General features: G+C 35.6%; 2 protein-coding genes across 2 annotated transcripts; both read left to right on the top strand.

The window, feature by feature from the left end:
* Positions 1 to 3,012: 3,012 nt before the first annotated feature.
* Positions 3,013 to 3,978, top strand: LOC101549600 (olfactory receptor 52N4). Its single transcript, XM_004621244.2, has one exon. The coding sequence runs from the start codon at positions 3,013 to 3,015 to the stop codon at positions 3,976 to 3,978; it is 966 nt and encodes a 321-aa protein (XP_004621301.2).
* Positions 3,979 to 6,655: 2,677 nt separating this feature from the next.
* On the top strand, positions 6,656 to 14,636 carry LOC101558292 (olfactory receptor 52N4-like). Its single transcript, XM_012935622.2, has 2 exons — positions 6,656 to 6,661; positions 13,602 to 14,636. Exons 1-2 carry the CDS (start codon positions 6,656 to 6,658, stop codon positions 14,634 to 14,636), a joined length of 1,041 nt encoding a protein of 346 aa, XP_012791076.2.
* Positions 14,637 to 18,927: the final 4,291 nt, after the last annotated feature.

An 18,927-nucleotide genomic window follows, 5' to 3' on the forward strand; every position in this document is an offset into this window, starting at 1 on the left:
TACTTTTGGAGAAAATAGCATAGATGAATCAAAGTAGATCAATACCTTTAGTAAGATATCACAACATAAAACTAGTTAACTTTTTAGGAGTTTTTTCTTTTATTGCTTTATTTTTTTGTTAGGTCACAGACATCAGATAATCCCAGGAGTTAAGAAACCAGGGGGAAACAAAAGAAAGAGAACAGGGAGATGGGTAGAAAGACAAATTAAAACTAGCAATTATTTACTGTGATAAATCTACCATTCCAAGCAATTGACAATCAACTGACTTTTAAAGGATATGTATAGAGTTGGAAATAAAGTATCCTAAACATTCCTTTGGAACTTAATGAAATTATACTTGATTGCAAAAGTGCAAGAATGTGAATTCCATTTAAAAAATGCACATTGTGATGAAAACTTGAATTTTTTTCAAAAACTTAAAAAAATAGACAAAATTTTATTTAGCCATTTGATTTACAAAGTGGTTTACAGTAGAATTTCAAGCATACAATGTTCCCACCTCCAAGCTCATTATCTCACGACCATATCCCTTCACCAATGACCTCAGTTCTGCTCCTACCTACAACCCAAATCCTGAAACCTAACTCCTTCTAAGTTTAATTATTATAGTTTGGATCACTGAGATCCAGGCTTTTAGTACCTAGAGATTTATCTAAGTACAGATATCTGGGGGCTGGAGCGATAGCACAGCGGGGTAGGGCATTTGCCTTGCACAAGGCTGACCCGGGTTCAATTCCTCCACTCCTCTCGGAGAGCCCGGCAAGCTACCAAGAGTATCTTGCCCACAGGACAATGCCTGGCAAGCTTGGCAAGCTACCCGGGGTGTATTCAATATGCCAAAAACAGTAACAAGTCTCACAATGGAAACATTACTCGCTCCCGCTTGAGCAAATTGATGAGCAATGGGATAACATGACAGGTATATGGGGTCTGGAGCGATAGTACAGCTGGTAGGGCATTTGCCTTGAATGCTTTTGACCCGGGTTCGATTCCCAGCATCCAATACAGTCCCCCGAGCACCACTAGGAGTAATTCTTGAGTGCAAAGCCAGGAGTAAACCCTGAGCATTGCCAGGCCAAAAAAACAAAACAAAACAAAACAAAACAAATATCTGCCCTATACACCACAGAAAATCCCAAGGCCCCTGACATTTGTCCCTATGTTACTTTCAGATCTCCCCCCATCCATTTCTCTCATTGCTTAGATATTTTTGTTTCTGAAATCTAAACTAAAAAATGTTTTGCTCACTTTTGATGCCTTGCATTCCCTAGACATATTATCTTATATATCACAAAGTAGTGAGAGCATCCAGTCTTTGTCCTTGCCCTTCTAACTTAGTTCACTTAAAATAATATCCTCAAGTTCCAAACAAGTTGTAACACATTATATTATTACATCATTTCTGAGTCCACATAGTATTTTGATATACCTCTATATCACAGTTCAATTTTCCATGCTTCTCTCATTGGATACCTGAGTTGCTTTTCTATCTGGTCCAGTGTACTAAGTGTTGCAATGATTGTAAGTGTACATATGTATTTTCAAGTGAATATTTTTTTCTTCTGGGGATTGATTCCCAGCAGTGGCACTGCTGTGTTTTCAGGAGCTCTGTTCTTAACTTTTTGAGAGTTTTCTAGATTGTTTTTCATAGGGCTGAGACAACATTGCCACCAGATTTATAAGAAAGTTCCTTTTCACCAGGTCCTCATCAACTCAGGTTGTTTCTAGACTTCTTTGATATAAGCCATTCTCATTGGTGCGAGGTGCTATCTGCCACCCTAATTTGGATTTCCCAGATAATATGTGAAGATGAACACTTTCTCATTATGCCTACTGACCATCAGTCTAGTCTGTCTTCATAAAAGTGTCTGCTCATTTTATCTCTCCATTGTAATTGGGTTATTAGATTTATTTATTTTTGAGCTTTGTGAGTCCTCAGTATATCTAAGATATTAACTTTTTATATGTCATATTGCATGTAATTATTTCATCCATTTAGTAGGAAGTCTTTTAATTTTAGGCTGTTTCTTTGGTTTTTTTTTGGGGGGGGTCGCACCTGGTGATGCACAGGGATAACTCCTGGCTCATGCACTCAGGAATTACTCCTGGTAGTGCACCAGGGACCATATGGAATGCAGGGAATCAAACCCAGGTTGGCCGTGTGCAAGGAAAATGCTCTACCCACTGTGCTATCGCTCCAGCCCCTTAGGCTGCTTCTTTGTTATGAATATTTTTTTAATTTTACATACTTCCATTTGTTTATTTTTCTTTCTGTGAAAATGGATTTATCACTCAAAACACATTTGAGGTCCAATTCCTGTGGCATTGTACCTATATTTTGCTCAATGTGCTGCATAGAATTTATTAAAATCTCATGGTTTTTGCTCTGATTTGATTTAGTTTTGCATAGGTTGCAAGATATGTATTCAATAGTTTCTCTTCCTTCCTTCCTTCGTTCCTTCCTTCGTTCGTTCCTTCCTTCCTTCCTCCTCTTTCTTTCTTTCTTTCTTTCTTTCTTTCTTTCTTTCTTTCTTTCTTTCTTTCTTTCTTTCTTTCTTTCTTTCTTTCTTTCTTTCTTTCTTTCTTTCTTTCTTTGTCTCTTTCCTTCTTTTTTGCATGTAGCTACTCAGTTTTTCCAACACCATTTATTTAAGAAGCTGATTTGCTACACTTTATGGACTCAGCTACTTTGTCATGAATTACATGTCCATATATCCATTGTTTATCACTGGGTTCTCAATTTTCAACCATTGGTCCAACAGTTTATTCTTTTACCATTACCATATTGGAAATCATGCAGTTATTAAATTCAAATTTGTTGAATGAATAGATGATTGAGAAATAACTGAAAATCATTAAAATTTATACCGTAACACTCAGAAAAACGCATGGTTTTGTTTTTAAAATGCACAAGTGTCATTTACAAAGTGAAAAGGCAGATTATAATCATATATATTTTTGTTTGTTTTCACTTTAGGAAAATCTATACATTTTAAAGACTGATTAATCATGTTAATGCTGAATAAAACAGATATTACCCCAGCCTCCTTTATTTTGAACGGCATACCAGGTTTGGAAGATTTACATGCTTGGATTTCTTTCCCTTTCTGCTCTATGTACGTTGTGGCTATGGTAGGTAATTGTGGACTCCTTTACCTCATTCGTTATGAGGACTCCCTGCATAGACCCATGTACTACTTCTTAGCTCTGCTTTCCCTAACTGATCTTGTTATGTGCTCTAGTTCAATCCCTAAAGCTCTTTGCATCTTCTGGTTTCATCTCAAAGAAATCAGCTTTGACGAATGTCTGGTTCAGATGTTCTTCATTCACACCTTCACAGGGATGGAGTCTGGGGTGCTCATGCTCATGGCCCTGGACCGCTATGTGGCCATCTGCTACCCTCTGCGCTACTCAACTATCCTCACCAATCCCGTCATTGCAAAAGTTGGGTTTGCTACTTTCTTGAGAGGGGTATTAGTTATCATGCCCTTCACTTTCCTTACCAAAAGGCTGCCTTTCTGCAGAGGGAATATAATCCAGCACACTTATTGTGATCACATGTCTGTAGCCAAGTTATCCTGTGGAAATATCAAGGTCAATGCTATCTATGGTCTTATGGTGGCTCTGCTAATTGGGGGCTTTGACATTCTGTGCATCACAGTCTCCTACACCATGATCCTCCGGGCAGTAATCAGTCTTTCCTCAGCAGATGCAAGGCAGAAGGCCTTCAGTACCTGCACTGCCCACATATGTGCCATTGTTTTCTCCTACAGCCCGGCTTTCTTCTCCTTCTTTTCACATCGTTTTGGAAAGCACACAATTCCTCCATCTTGCCACATAATTGTGGCCAATATTTATCTGCTCTTGCCCCCAACCATGAACCCTATTGTCTATGGGGTGAAAACAAAGCAGATAAGAGACTGTGTCATAAAGATCCTTTTAGGTTCTAAGGAAACCAAATCCCATAGCATATAAAATAATGTACTTATAGCATATTGAGGCAGGAGCTGATAAAATATTTTCTGGGAAATACCATTTTGGTCTTTTGGTCTTAGAGATTAATAATGCATTCTAACATGTATGTCTTGAGAGTTTGACATTGCTGGCATTCTCAATAAACATCTTATAGTTCTTTTCTATCTGTTTCAAGTTATTTTAATAAGCTATTTACCTAAATAATCTACTTTGAATAAAATCTTTAAAAAAATGATATAGTACATCCTGTTTCTATCTAGTGATTGAATGTCAGTAGTTAGTTTTAAGAAATATGTACTGAGTATTCTTTATCACTAATAAAATTTTGTTTTTTCTTAATTCTTTGTTTTGAAGGAAAATCTAGATTCTATTGTAAACATCTCTGGGTACTTTGTAAGAATCATAGTTTGAATGAATAGGTGCATTTCTAGTCACATTACCACACTATGAATTAATTTGATTTTTAGTTCCATCAAGACAACTTTTGAAAACATTCAGTTTATGAAAAGAGGTAGAAAAATCTTCAAATAAAACTAAAAACAGTTCAATGCTTTTGTTATATAAAGAACAGAATTGACTTGTATTGGCAACAGAGCATAGTACATCAGATAGGGTGCTTGCCTTGCATAAGGTCAACCAGGTTCAATCCCCAGCACCCCATGATCTTTGAGCACAGAGCTAGGAGTAAGCCCTGAACACCTCTGGGTATGGCCCAAGAAACAAACAAAAATAAATGCTTTGTATTATCTTATATTCAATTGTAGATCAAAAGAGAAATTAAATGTATGTCTCCAAACTTTAATAGTCATAAATTAATACACAAGTTAGACACTGAAGGAAAGATAGCTTTTGTCGCTAAATGAACTAATCAAATAATATAAGTATAGAGTACATTGAAAATTTATTCTTATTTCTTTACATATAATATCACCTCAACTAAGGTAATTATAAGCATCAAGATGAGTTTATTTAATTAGGTGTTACTATCTTACATTTTAAAAAAGAAATCTAAAAAAAATAACCCAACCAGAAAAATATTATTGCTGTCCATTTATTACCTTAATTCTATAGCCCTTATTAACTTCAAAATTTCCACAAAACACAATGAATTTACTTAAATAAAATTCTATTTTTCTAAGTCTGTCTTGCTGTTATCTCATCTTTCACATGGAATTGCTTTTGTCAATCCAGGAACTGTATCCATGTTAACAATTTAAATAAACATTTTTTTGGAGGGCTTGAATAACACTATCTTTCGAAAATAAATAAAGCAATTCTGTACCTTCAGCATTATGAAACTTTGTCACCTTTCTACTTCAGAAGCACTGTTCATTGATTTGCTCGAGCAGCACCAGTAACGTCTCCATTGTGAGACTTGTTGTTACTGTTTTTGGCATATCGAATACGCCACGGGTAGCTTGCCAGGCTATGCCATGCGGGAGGGATACTCTTGGTAGCTTGCCGAGCTCTCCGAGATTGGTCGGCCATGTGCAAGGCAAACGCCCCTACCCACTGGACTATTGCTCCAGTTGCAAAGAACTGCTAAAAAATCCCAGTGAATTGTTTTTTTGTTTGTTTGTTCGTTTTTTAACATAGATGGTGCTGGATTGGCTGAGATTTGAAGTCTGCATATGCAATTCCACTGCCACCCCAGGGATTTCTCATCTCCAGAATCCCTGGAACTTACAACAAAAGGTTCCCTGCCTGACCTTGGTGCTGGCTCACCAACCCCAGCCCCAGGCCTCCTTTACTTCAATATAAACTGAGCCCACCCTCAAACATAAGTGGATGTGGCCCTCATTAGCATCTGTAGAGGCTTGTGAGATCCCCTCAGAGCACTCTGCAATAAATCCCTTTCAGCCTAGCTTCCCTCTTGAATTTCACTCTTCCTTTTCAAGATACCTTCCCAGACCTTTCAGGCACATTATTTAAAAGTTTTTGAATGCCAAAACACCTACAATAACTGAGACAAGTAACAAATATAATGAATTGAGAATACATTAAGAAATTTGAAGATTTACTATCTGTAGCACTGTAACACTGTCGTCCCATTGTTAATGGATTTACTCGAATGGAAACCAGTAATATCTCCATTGTTAGACTTGCTACACCAGGGGTAGCTTGCTAGGCTCTGCTGTGCAGGCAGGATACTCTCGGTAGCTTGCCAGGCTCTCCGAGAGGGACAGAGGAGTCGAACCCAGGTGGGCCGCATGTAAGGCAAACGCCAAACCTGCTGTGCTATCGTTCCAGTCTCTTGAAGATTTACTATAATTGCATTAATCAAGCATTGGTAGAGGTTTGTCCTCAAACCAAAGGAAAAGGAAAAAGATAAAAAAAAAAGAAAAAGACCTACAGATGATATCTGACAAAAATGTATAGTTGTTTTCATAAAAAAAGAGTATGGGGGAAATTGCCATGGAGGCAGGGGGAGGGTGGGAAAGGGGGGGCATACTGGGGACATTGGTGGTGGGGGCTGTGCACTGGTGGAAGGATGGGTATTTGGTCATTGTATGATTGTAACTAAAACATGAAAGCTTGTAACTATTTTATGGTGATTCAATACAAATTAAAATAATAAAATAAAATAAAAGTTTTTTTTTAAAGGTCTTTTAAAAAAGATTGCTAGACAAGCTCTGATGTAGGCAGGCAGGCAGAAAAGGAAGCCCCTTCCAAGCCGATGGCAGTAAATTTCCTGGGAAGTAATAGCCCTGAAGTTGCAAAGCCAACCTTGCAGAAACCAGGAACTGAGGTCTGATAAGACCCTCTACCTGGCTCCAGAAACAGACCGAGAGAAGCTCTGGCAGAAACAAAAGGCCAGGAAAGGAATTTCAAAGAAGACCATCACCACTCCCAATCTGCTTGGCAACCTCCTTAGCGAAGGACTTTTACCTAGGTAGAAGCCCCCTGTGGGGCAGGATGGAGAAACCCTATAAAGGCCACCTTGAACAAAGGAAGAGCAAGCATGTGCTGCCCAAGTCCACGTGCCCCTTGAGCCCAGTGGAGAGCCCAGGTGTTGCTCACATTTCCCCGCTTGAGATGTGTACTTCCACGTTTAATGCTGGAATATTGTGTAAGGGCTTTGTCATGGGTGACTTACTCTACTCTATCCCACTTTCTTTCCCTCCTCCCCTTCCAAAACCTTCAAATAAAATCTGTTTTACTTTACTGCTTGTCTACCCTTGAAATTCTTTTCTGCAAGGTGAGACAAGAACTTAGTAACCCTGGGCCCTGAGAGGTAGTAGTGGACGGGGAGAAAGTGATGGTCATTCTCCCGCCTCACACAAGCCACCTGTGAGGCTGTCTCTCTCTATGAGAGTTAGACTCTCATAGACTAAAAACCAACTAATGATCTAAATATCTGGATTAAATAATTTTACAAATTAACCAGAAGTAGCACATCATAACTATAAATGTAAAATGCAAACATTTAGAAAATCAGTGGGACAATTATTTAGGTTTCAGGACTAGATAGAGTTATTTGAGAGGAAAATCGTTTTTAGGTGACAAATAATTCATTAAGAAAAAGGAAATAAAATTTGAGAGCATTAAAATTTAAAATATATTGCCCTTCAAATTTTCATATTAAAAAGATGAAAGACAACTACAGCCTATGAGAAAATATCTGCATGATATAGTCCCTTTACAACAGTAAAAATATACAACAGTAAAAATAATAGTCCTTAGAGGTGGTCAAAATCTATAAACAGGGATTTCTATAATGACATTTGATTAGTAAATATATATAGAAAATGTGCATATCAGTAATAAAAGCAAGTAAAAATAAAAATAAACTAATATTTTTAACTCCTTCAAAACTCATTTGACTTTTTATAAGTTAATCTAAATTTTAAGATGTTACTCTTATTATCTAATTAAAGAAGGTAAAATTGAATCTTTTTCAATTTTTTTTCTGTGCTTGTTTTGGGGCCACACCCTGCAGTGTTCAGGGCTACTCTATGCTCAAAGATCACTCCTGTCATTCTCAAGGGACCATACGGGATGCAGGGGATTGAAGGTAGGCCCCTACAAGGCATGTGCCCTGCCTATTCTACTATCACTCATTGTAATTATTTCCAGCATTAAGGCTAACATAATCTTCACTGTTATATCACAGTTTAGGCATCTAATTATTCCTGCCTTATATATTGGTGACCAATTCTGAAATTTTTGATAATTTTTTTAGAATATCATAATAATCATCATTTACTTCAGTTGAAAGTAGATTTTTTTGAAAATTCAAGCATATATCAGATATTTTTAATATGTTATAGTTTCTAGCATAATTTTGGGAGAATTAGATATTTGGTGTTCTTTCAAGACTTAAAAAAATTATCAAGGGGTTGGAGCAATAGCACAGCGGGTAGGGCGTTTGCCTTGTTTGCGGCCAACCCAGGTTCTATTCCCAGCATCCCACATGGTACCCTGAGCACCCCCAGGGATAATTCCTGAGTGCAGAGCCAGGAGTGATCCCTGTGCATCGCTTGGTGTGACCCAAAAAGCAAAAAAAAAAAAATCATCAAGTAAAAGACACATGTTGATGATGCATAGCTGAGTAAAACATCCTCTACTACAATTTATGTCTCACAAAGTATTATACATAAAGAGATTATAATAAGCACTGTAGCACTGTAGCACTGTTGTCCCATTGTTCATCGATTTGCTCGAGCAAGCAGCAGTAACTTCTCCATTGTGAGACTTGTTGTTACTGTTTTTGGCATATCAAATACGCCACGGGTAGCTTGCCAGGCTGTGCCATGAGGGCGGGATACTCTCAGTAGCTTGCCAGACTCTCAGAGAGGGGCAGAGGAAATGAACCTGGGTTGGCCATGTGCAAGGCAAACACCCTGTCCGCTGTGCTATCACTCCAGTCCAGATTATAATAAGCACTGTCTTCCCATTGCTCATCTATTTGCTAGAGCGGGCACCAGTAATGTCTCCATTGAGAGACTTGTTACTGTTTTTGGCATATCAAGTATGCCATGGGTAGCTTGCCAGGCTCTGCCAGGTGGGCGAGATATTTTTGGTAGTTTGCCGGGCTCTCTGAATGGGACTGAGGAAGTGAACCCAGGTTGGCCAAGTGCAAGGCAAACACCCTACCTGCTGTGCTATCACTCCAGCCAAACAAATTATTATAAATGAAAAAATAATTCATTTTAATTAAAATTGTTTTAATTCCTCCCAATGAAATACGTTCTTATAGACAAGTACTCATACAGATGCATGCATCTGAAATAACTCACGTAGTGCATAACAGAGCAATAAGAATGAAAAGTTTGCATTCTTTCTCTCCCATAGAGGTTAACTTTATTCCTAAACCAGTCCCTGTATCTCTAGTAGTTTGAAAGTTCCCCTTGAGATATGAAGCACATATTTTTCATAAATACCCAGTTAAGTGGCGCAGATATCAAGGGATTTAGATGTTAAAAAACTTTGCATGTACATATATTATAGAATTGTGGAGATTTTTTTGGCAAAGACTCTGGACTGCTAAATCAGGTTTTTTTGGCAAAGACTCTGAACTTCTAAATCAGATTAATTCAACTGACTCTTTTACTCTCCAGAAAATAAGGTATTAAAAGGATATAAAAATGGGACTAGTGACATGAGTTCTTTCCAGATAGTAGATAAAATAGAGCTTTGCATACATACAAATTATTATACTCTCAAAAAGTACAGATTTGAATTCATTGATGATATTTAAAGATAGCAAACTGCAGAATTTAGGATGTTGAAAAAATCTTATGTTCCCAATTCACATAAGTAGAATTTAGTTTAATTTTCCATGACAATAGAAAACATCGATGCTATTTTCATAACCAAATTTTTAACCAAATAAGAATATTAGTGAATGTCAGCTTTACATCACCCTCATTGTCACATATATAAACCCTATTTTTTTTAATCTACCTGCTACTTGTTCCTCAGAATAGGAATATAACTAGTGGTTCAAATCTATTTTATTCCATATAATTAAAATAACATTTGCCTAGAGGAAGCTATTGTCATATGGAGAGAGGACTATGAGTTTTAAAGATTGAGGGCAGTCTAGTAATTAAACAGATGTACTTTTTATGGGGTTTAGGAATGGGAAACAGTAGATGATAAGTTTGGGCTTTCTAACTAATATTTGTATGCTAATATTATTACCACAATATACCTGTTCAGACTTAACAGATACTATTAGTTATTTTTTCTAACAAATACTAAATTAAAATTTAATACATTGCAAATATTTTAAATTTGGTTTGGCAAATGTTTTATTTATTTTGTGGTTAATATCATATTTCTTTGGACTAAGTAAGCATGGACCTTTAACAGATCTGCAAATATGTAAAAGAGAATATCTAAGTTTATTATATAGCAACTATTGCTCTTAGAAAAAATATACAGCTATCAAATAAGACATAAGTGATGTATAGGATATTTTATATAATATCAATATTAAAGTCCATTTATATGTTTCTTATTCAAATAAAAAATAATCTTCATAATATAGCACCAGTAATTTCAGAAAAAATATTGCTTCTAATTATATGTTTAAATACTTTTTAAAATCTCTCTACTTGCCTCTGTTTAATTGGCTAAAAATTGTTAAAATGTTTTTAAAAAGTGAAGTAAGTGGGCTTAGCATTTTTAAACAACTCATGACAATTTGGTATATGAATAAAATATTTTTCAAGTGTAATTTCGAACATTTATTTTAATGGTAATAAAATATGCACAAGCATATATAATTATTATTTAAATGTATTTTAATAATATTTGTCCTATCAATATGAAAAATGTATCACACTTTTATAATCCTGTCATAAAGAAACTTACTGTCAATTTTGTTATTCATAATAAAGACATATTTTAGAGTTATAGAATTGCTTCTTAAATGAAAATTGAAAAGATTTTATTAGTTTTGCAGGAACTCTGGATCAGCTAACAAGCTGTCATCTGATATAAGTGAATGTTGCACATTAAAAACCACTGTGAACAAAGTGAAAAAGACATATATTTCAGTACATTTTAATCCTTGGATTATAGACAAACATTTGCAAAACTAAAGATGAAAAAGTTGAAACAAATAAACTTCTTGAATTAATTTAATTTGATCGTTGAGGCCGCACCTGGCTGTGCTTAGGCTAATTTCTGACTCTGATCTCTGAAATTTCTTCTGGTGGGGCTGGGAGGACTGTATATGCTGACAGAAATTAAAACTGGGTCAGACAAGTACCCTATCTCCTATACTGCCTCTACAGCCTCATATACCTCTTTTTCCAACATGCATATTTTTAAATAATTATTTTGAATCTAGATAAATTCAAAGCAATACTCATTTCCAAGATTGATAATTAATTTCTACTTTCTTTTGATATATGTTGCTATTTCTAATTTATTATTTTTGATCACTTATGAGATAAACATTACGGTTTTGTTCTATTTTTCTGGTTTATTATTATTACTATTATTAAATTAATTTCCCCAATTTTATTTGAGGCACAATGATTTACAATACTGTCAACTATAATTCATGCTTACAATGTTACAACACCCCATCCAACTCGAGTGTTTATTTACATTCCTGGTTAAACCTACCCAACTCCTGTCCCCATTCATTCTCCTTGGTATGCTCAGGTTTGTAGACCAACTCTTACAGTCTGTTGACTTTGGACATTTGTAATTCTCTTTACTATGCTTCTTTAAATTCCACATATGAGATAAAAGATGCTGTATATATCTCTCTTTAACAGACTGACTTCACTCTGCATGATATCCTTCACTCTATTCACATACCTGAAAATTGCATGACTTCAGTTTTTCGTAACGCTGAGTCATTTGTTTATAAATACCCTAATTTCTTTATCTAGTCGTGTGTATTTGGATACTTGAGTTTTTTTTTATAGATTTCGACTTTTGTGAATAGTGCTACCGTGAACATAGGAGCACAAAAATCTTTTCACAATAGTATTTTGGGGCCCTGATTTTTCTTGTGATTCATTTGTATTTACTGATAAGAATATGTAAACTAAGACATTAAATTAATAAAGCTTAAAGTTAAGAATAAACACAATTTGTTCACTCAAAAATACTGACATTGAATATTCTCTGAATTACTTGCATACTGCAGATATGAAATATATTCTGGTATATTAAGAATTTTGTTAATTTTTCGTGATTCAAGTATATAGAGTATTTTATATATCAATATATTAAAATAATAAGAAAAATTAATCTCATACACAAATTATTTCCTTAACTAAAGTCTAGTGTTTTATTATTTATACTAAAATTTTAGAATTTGGCACTCTAGTTATCCCAGAATTTAATCTTCCTAAAAATATTATATTAGAGTCTATTAGTGAAGATGTCAAAGAAGATAATTTTGTACCATCATCAGACTAAAATATTACTATGATATAAGTAGAAATCAACAAGAGAGAATTCTGCTTAGTTCATTTTGTCAGGCTATAACCATTCTTCAGGTTGAAGAACAGCTGTCTTTTCTTCTTATAAATTTTTTTTTTTGCTTTTTGGGGTCACACCTGGTGATGCACAGAGGTTACTCCTGGTTCTGCACTCAGGAATTACCCCTGGCGGTGCTCAGGGGACCATATGGGATACTGGGAATCGAACCCGGGTCAGCCTGGTGCAAGGCAAACGCCCTACCTGCTGTGCTATTGCTCCAGCCCCATAAATGTTTTCTTAATTTCTTTAAAATTTACTTAGCTATTTCTAATTGCTCTTATATAAACATAAGATTATTATAGTGGCATAACAAGAGATCTTTGAAGAGAACTATAGGAATATATTCATCCTATTTTGCTCAGATATACCTGTTATCAAAGCATTACTGGTAAATTTAAAGACATATTTTTTGATTACTTAAAGTTAAAAATAAACTAAATGTGTAAAGCGTAAAGTGTAAAGAGAATCAAAATCAACATGGTCCCAAATGAAGCAGGGAAACTGAGAATGCTTTTGAAATTGAGGCATAAAAAAACTTCATCTATAAAGAGGTTCTATTTACTTAGTAATAAGGTACAGATTAAAATAAGATATTTTTTGAACTTAAAGTGAGAATATAATTATTTGATTTGACATTTACATAATTATTGGGACATTTACCTGATATATAGAAAAGACAACTATAAACTTGTCATAAAGAATCAAATAATACTAATAATAGTAAATATATGTAATCATACCTATATGTCACTGGCTAATCAATCAGTAAACTTTTTTAAAGAGAATACTCAAAGGGAAAAGATGTAAAGTAAATAAAGTAATTAATATTTAAATGAGACACTTTACAAAACTCAGTTGGAAAGTTCACAGTAAAATTATACTTGGTTATAAAGTAATAAAATATAACAAAATATAATCTATATCCAATGATTCCAAATAATTCTGACACAATATTTGTGATTGAACCTGGAATATAGTAGTGCTAAACATGTAATTTAAATAAATTTTAAAATTATGAATTAAAAGTATTGTTTTAAATTAAAATTTTGGTTTAAGTAAAAATTTCTTGCATTTATATTTTGTATTATTCTGGAATATTTTAATAAAATAAAAATTAGAGAATCCGTGTGCTCATAACTAATAGGTTTTTTTCACTTTTCCAAATATAGGAGGGTCAAAAATCAAAACCCAAAACTCCCAAATTCTGCAAACTTACTAATGAGTGTGCAATCCTAGTCATAATAATGCTGAACAAAACGAATATGACACCACTCTCATTCATCCTTAATGGGATACCAGGACTGGAGGATATGCACCTCTGGATTTCTTTCCCATTCTGCACAATGTATGTTGTGGCCATGGTAGGGAATTGTGGACTGCTTTACCTCATTGGTTTTGAGGACTCCTTACACAGATCCATGTATTACTTTTTGGGTATGCTTTCATTTACTGATCTCGTCATGTGCTCTAGCTCAATCCCTAAAGCTCTTTGCATCTTCTGGTTTCATCTCAAAGAAATCAGCTTTGATGAATGTCTGGTTCAGATGTTCTTCATTCACACCTTCACAGGGATGGAGTCTGGGGTACTCATGCTCATGGCCCTGGACCGCTATGTGGCCATCTGCTACCCTCTGCGCTACTCCACTATCCTCACGAATTCTGTCATTGTCAAGGCTGGTCTTGTAACTTTTATGAGAGCAGTGCTGCTCATCACTCCCTTGATTTTCATCACCAAACGACTACCCTATTGCAGAGGGAATATAATACATCATACCTATTGTGACCAGCTATCCATTGCCAAATTATCCTGTGGAAATATCAAGGTTAATGTCATCTATGGTCTGACCATCGCCCTTCTGATTGGAGGATTTGATATCCTGTGCATTACAATCTCCTACACCATGATCCTCCGGGCAGTCGTCAGCCTTTCCTCAGCAGATGCTAGACAGAAGGCCTTCAGCACCTGCACTGCCCACATATGTGCCATTGTGTTCTCCTACAGTCCAGCTTTCTTCTGTTTCTTTTTTAACCGTTTTGGGGGCCACACAATTCCTCCATCTTGCCACATAATTGTGGCCAACATTTATCTGCTCTTACCCCCTACCATGAACCCTATTGTTTATGGGGTGAAAACCAAGCAGATAAGAGATTGTGTCATAAGAATCCTTTCAGGATCTAAGGAAACCAAATTCCAGAGCACCTGAGAGGGTTTTTGTTTGTTTTTGGAAGTTGGAAGAGGAGGAAGAAAGGACAAAAAGAAAGTTAAAGCTCTGTGGGCTATGTAGCAACAATCTGAAGATGCTTTTGTCAGAAAGACAAAGAGAGGTGCTTAGTAGAGAGTTAAGTACCTCAGACTTTTAAAATTGATGGCATTATCACCTACCTCATTGTGAGGATTTTTTTTATTTTTTTATTTCTTCACCCCTGTGAAAAATTAATCTCATCACTAACCCAAGATCCCATGAAAATAAAGCCATGAATCAGAAAAATATCATTTTCTCCCAGTTGTCTTTCTGTCGCATTTTTTCAAATAGGGACTGGGATTTTCAGGCTGAAGGACAGTTGTTATTTTTTTATAAGAAAATATCTGCTTATTTCCTCATCATTCTAAAATTTCTCTAGTTTCTCAGTATCATTTTCCTTATAGAACAAATAGTAAATATACTATAAACTCATTCACGAAATGAAATTTCAGCTTTTGGAATATAAGTTAGAAATAAATTCATCATCTTACCATATTTCCTCTAGAATTCTGATAAATCATCAAACATAATATCTAAATAATTATACTATAGAAGAAATCTTGAGGTCTGAGAAAAAGAATTAATATAGTAAGCAAAATAAGTGTAAAAGTGCAACTATTTTTCAACTATGTATTAATTTTCTAAATTAGCTTTGATGATTAAAGGGACTTTTACAAGTATGTAAATCAATTATTTGGCTCTAAGTTTATTAATTAAAATATATAAGACAGGGGCTGGAGAGATAGCACAGCGGGTAGGGCATTTGCCTTGCACGCGGCCGACCCAGGTTCAAATCCCAGCATCCCATGTGGTCCCCTGAGCATGGCCAGGGGTAATTCCTGAGTGCAGAGCCAGGAGTAACCCCTGTGCATCGCCAGGTGTGACCCAAAAAGCAGTATATATATATATACATACATATATATGTATGTATATATATACATACATATATATGTATGTATATATATATGACAAATAGAAGCGCAGGTAAAAATATAAAGAGATCAATAATTTTTATTGTTTTGGTTATATAACATCAGCAAACTGATATATTTGCGTATATAAAAGTGAAACTTTACTTATATACAGCCATTATAAGCAAAATGACTGAGATACATCATGAAAATATTTACCAAAGTAAGTTAGGTTTAACTATACTGATTAAAATACAGAGCAAAGACAATTAGCTCAGGAGAGTATTAAAGCTTAATAAAGGTGCCAATTAATGAATTTTATTCACTGTAGCACTGTCTTGAAGCACTGTCCTCCCATTGTTCATCAATTTGCTCGAGCGGGGACCAATAATGTCTCCATTGTGAGACTTGTTACTATTTTTGGCATATTGAATACACCACGGGGAGCTTGCCAGGCTCTGCCGTGCAGGTGGGATACTCTCGGTAGCTTGCTGGGCTCTCCAAGAGGGACGAAGAAATCAAACCCGGGTCAGCCCGGTGCAACGCAAACACCCTACCCACTGTGCTATTTCTCCAGCCCAAATTTTATTCATATGTAAATTAACTAAGGAGCTTAAAATGCGAAATAAAAAAAATTTAACTGGAGAAAAAAAATCAACAAATCTCCAAAGGAGAATGGAAATTTCAATATAGCTCTCAACATGACAGATCACCAATAAGAAGTCATTAAGAACCTAGAAAAACTCAACAATTAAACTCAACCCTATCAACAACAGAAACTAAAATAGTATTATGAATTATTCTACACAAAAGTATCAGAAAACATGTTCTTTTCCAAGTACCCATGGAATATATGCAGGAAAGCCTCTGAGCCTTAAAATAAAATAAATATTTTTAAAAAATTGGAAGAATCAATATCTTATTTTCCAATGATAGTAGGTTCATATTATAAATTAATAACAAAAATCAGAGATTCGACATATTCTTGGTAACTAAGCAAGAGGTTTCTAAATAATTCGTGGGTCAAAGAGGAAATCTTGGTGAAATTAAAAAACAGACTGACTAAATAAAAATAAGTATATCAAAAATTTTCCAATACATTAAACATCTTTGAAAATGAAACTTAAGGCACTGAATACATATATAAGAGAAAACTTCCCAAGACATAACCTAAGCTCACACATCAAGATTCTAGAAAAAGTATAAGAATATAAATACAAAATAGGCAAAGGAAGGAAAAAATAAAATCAATAAAATTGAACACAGAAATGCAATGAGAAAACTAATAGAGCAGATCTGGCATTTGAAAAAAATCATTAAAATTGGCAAATCTGATCCCTGGGGTCTCTGCTTGCTCTTCCAACACATCAGATGAGGTGAACCTCTCTATTGACTTTTTAGGACTTTTTCCAGTGTGGAAGCTGGTTCTCTTCCTTCCCGGCTGGATCCGGGAACTGACCTCGCAACTGACCTCCTCTGTCATCTTCTTTGTTAGTTGCCTCCTCATTTTCTGAATTTCTGCTTGCTTTTCCAAATTCCAACAGAGCCTAACCTCCTTCCTGACTTCTCAGGGCCTTTTCTGATCCAGAAGAGGATTCTGTTCCCTTTTAACTGGGTCTTGGCAGTCTCCATGCTAGGTCCGTTTTGCCATCTTCTCAATCAGACATATCCTGAATATGTGATTTATTCATAGTTTTACTCGTCACACCAAACACAGGTCACTCTTATCACCTCTTGTCACCCGTTAAAGATAGGTAGAAAAGCAAAAAGCACAACCTATTCCTCAGAGACTCTCAAGGGGGCTAACCCCAAATATTTGCTCTCAGCATAACATGGAGATGGTGAACAAAAAAAAGACTTGAAGAACTCTACCAAGCTCTTTGAGCAAAAGTAGAAAATGGGAAGGTTCTTCTAGTCTAAACCAATTCTATAAATTCTCAGAGTGACATATAAGTGACACCATGTTGAAAGTGTTTGATGAGTTTAAAGAAACAATTGGCACAAAGATACAACAAATCACGAGAGTATGAGAACAGAAATGCGAACACTACATTCAGAAGTTACAGAAATGAAGACTATGGTAGATGATATTAAAAAGTAGAACAAAGGGTATGAACAGCAGAAAAGCAGCAGCTAAGGAAAATATCAAATACCCACCCCTGCAGATGAAATGCAGATCTCTAGAAAAAACAGACAATGGCAAAATGTTAAAATCTTTTAGTTCTGAAAAGAAAGATACAAGCATGATTCCTCTGACCCACTCCCTACTCAACCAAAACGTTCTTTGAAGGAGAAAGAACTAGAGAATAAGACTAAATGTAGATAAAAATAGATTTATTAAAGTGATAGTACATATCTAAGTAGATGCAAAAACCCAAGGGAGAATCACACACTGTGTTCTAGGATAAAAGTTTTGAAGAAAGCAAGATAACTAAAGGGGGAAATGCACACACTCACACACACACACAATTGGAAATAGCAAAGTTGAGAAGATGTTAAAGGGGCATATGCCTGTAAGACTAGTTTGCTCATACATGTCATTAGCATCTAAATATACAGCTAGGGGACATCTAACTATACAGCTTGTTTGATCATCATTAACATCTAACTATACAGCTAGGGGACATCTAACTATACAGCTTGTTTGATCATCATTAACATCTAACTATACAGCTAGGGGACATCTAACTATACAGCTTGTTTGATCATCATTAACATCTAACTACACAGCTAGGGGACATGTTAGTTAATGTATATTTGAGTCTTAATGAGAAGGATAGTAAAATAGGATTAGTATTCTGTTCTCTAAGTCTGCTCCATTACAGACTGGAAGTGATTTTCAAAGTCCTCTTTTGATCAGAAAGTTGGTTGATGGTTTATAGTCTCAGGGTTCTTTAATTTTTCTTGAAATACATAAAATAACATATTTCCTTATCAAAAATTTTCTGTGCTCTTCTAAATCACAATCACTGGGTCTTTTGAGCATATTCAAGGAGTAGAGAACTTTCCTACCACTGCCAATGAAGGCTTCCGGCTTCCCTTTTGGTTTTGTATCTTCTTTCCAGGGGCCTAGATTAACGGCCTGCAGATACAAGAGAATTATGTTGCCTCAATGTTCTTCCTGTAAGATCTTTTGGTGCCTTTGGTGACGTCAATGTATTGCGCCCTTTGGAAGGGCCATGATCAATAAAAGGGGTTTGGAGAGAAGGTGAGGGGGCGGAGAGTGTATAGAGGAAGATTGGAATAAACTGCAAGTGAGACCAACCATCATGGCTCCGTTCCTTCCTTCGCCTGCCACATCATTGCCATCAACCTCCCTGGGGTGGGGGAAGCGGCCGGAG

Source organism: Sorex araneus, chromosome 6 (assembly GCF_027595985.1).
Source record: "Sorex araneus isolate mSorAra2 chromosome 6, mSorAra2.pri, whole genome shotgun sequence".
Classification (NCBI taxonomy): domain Eukaryota; kingdom Metazoa; phylum Chordata; class Mammalia; order Eulipotyphla; family Soricidae; genus Sorex; species Sorex araneus.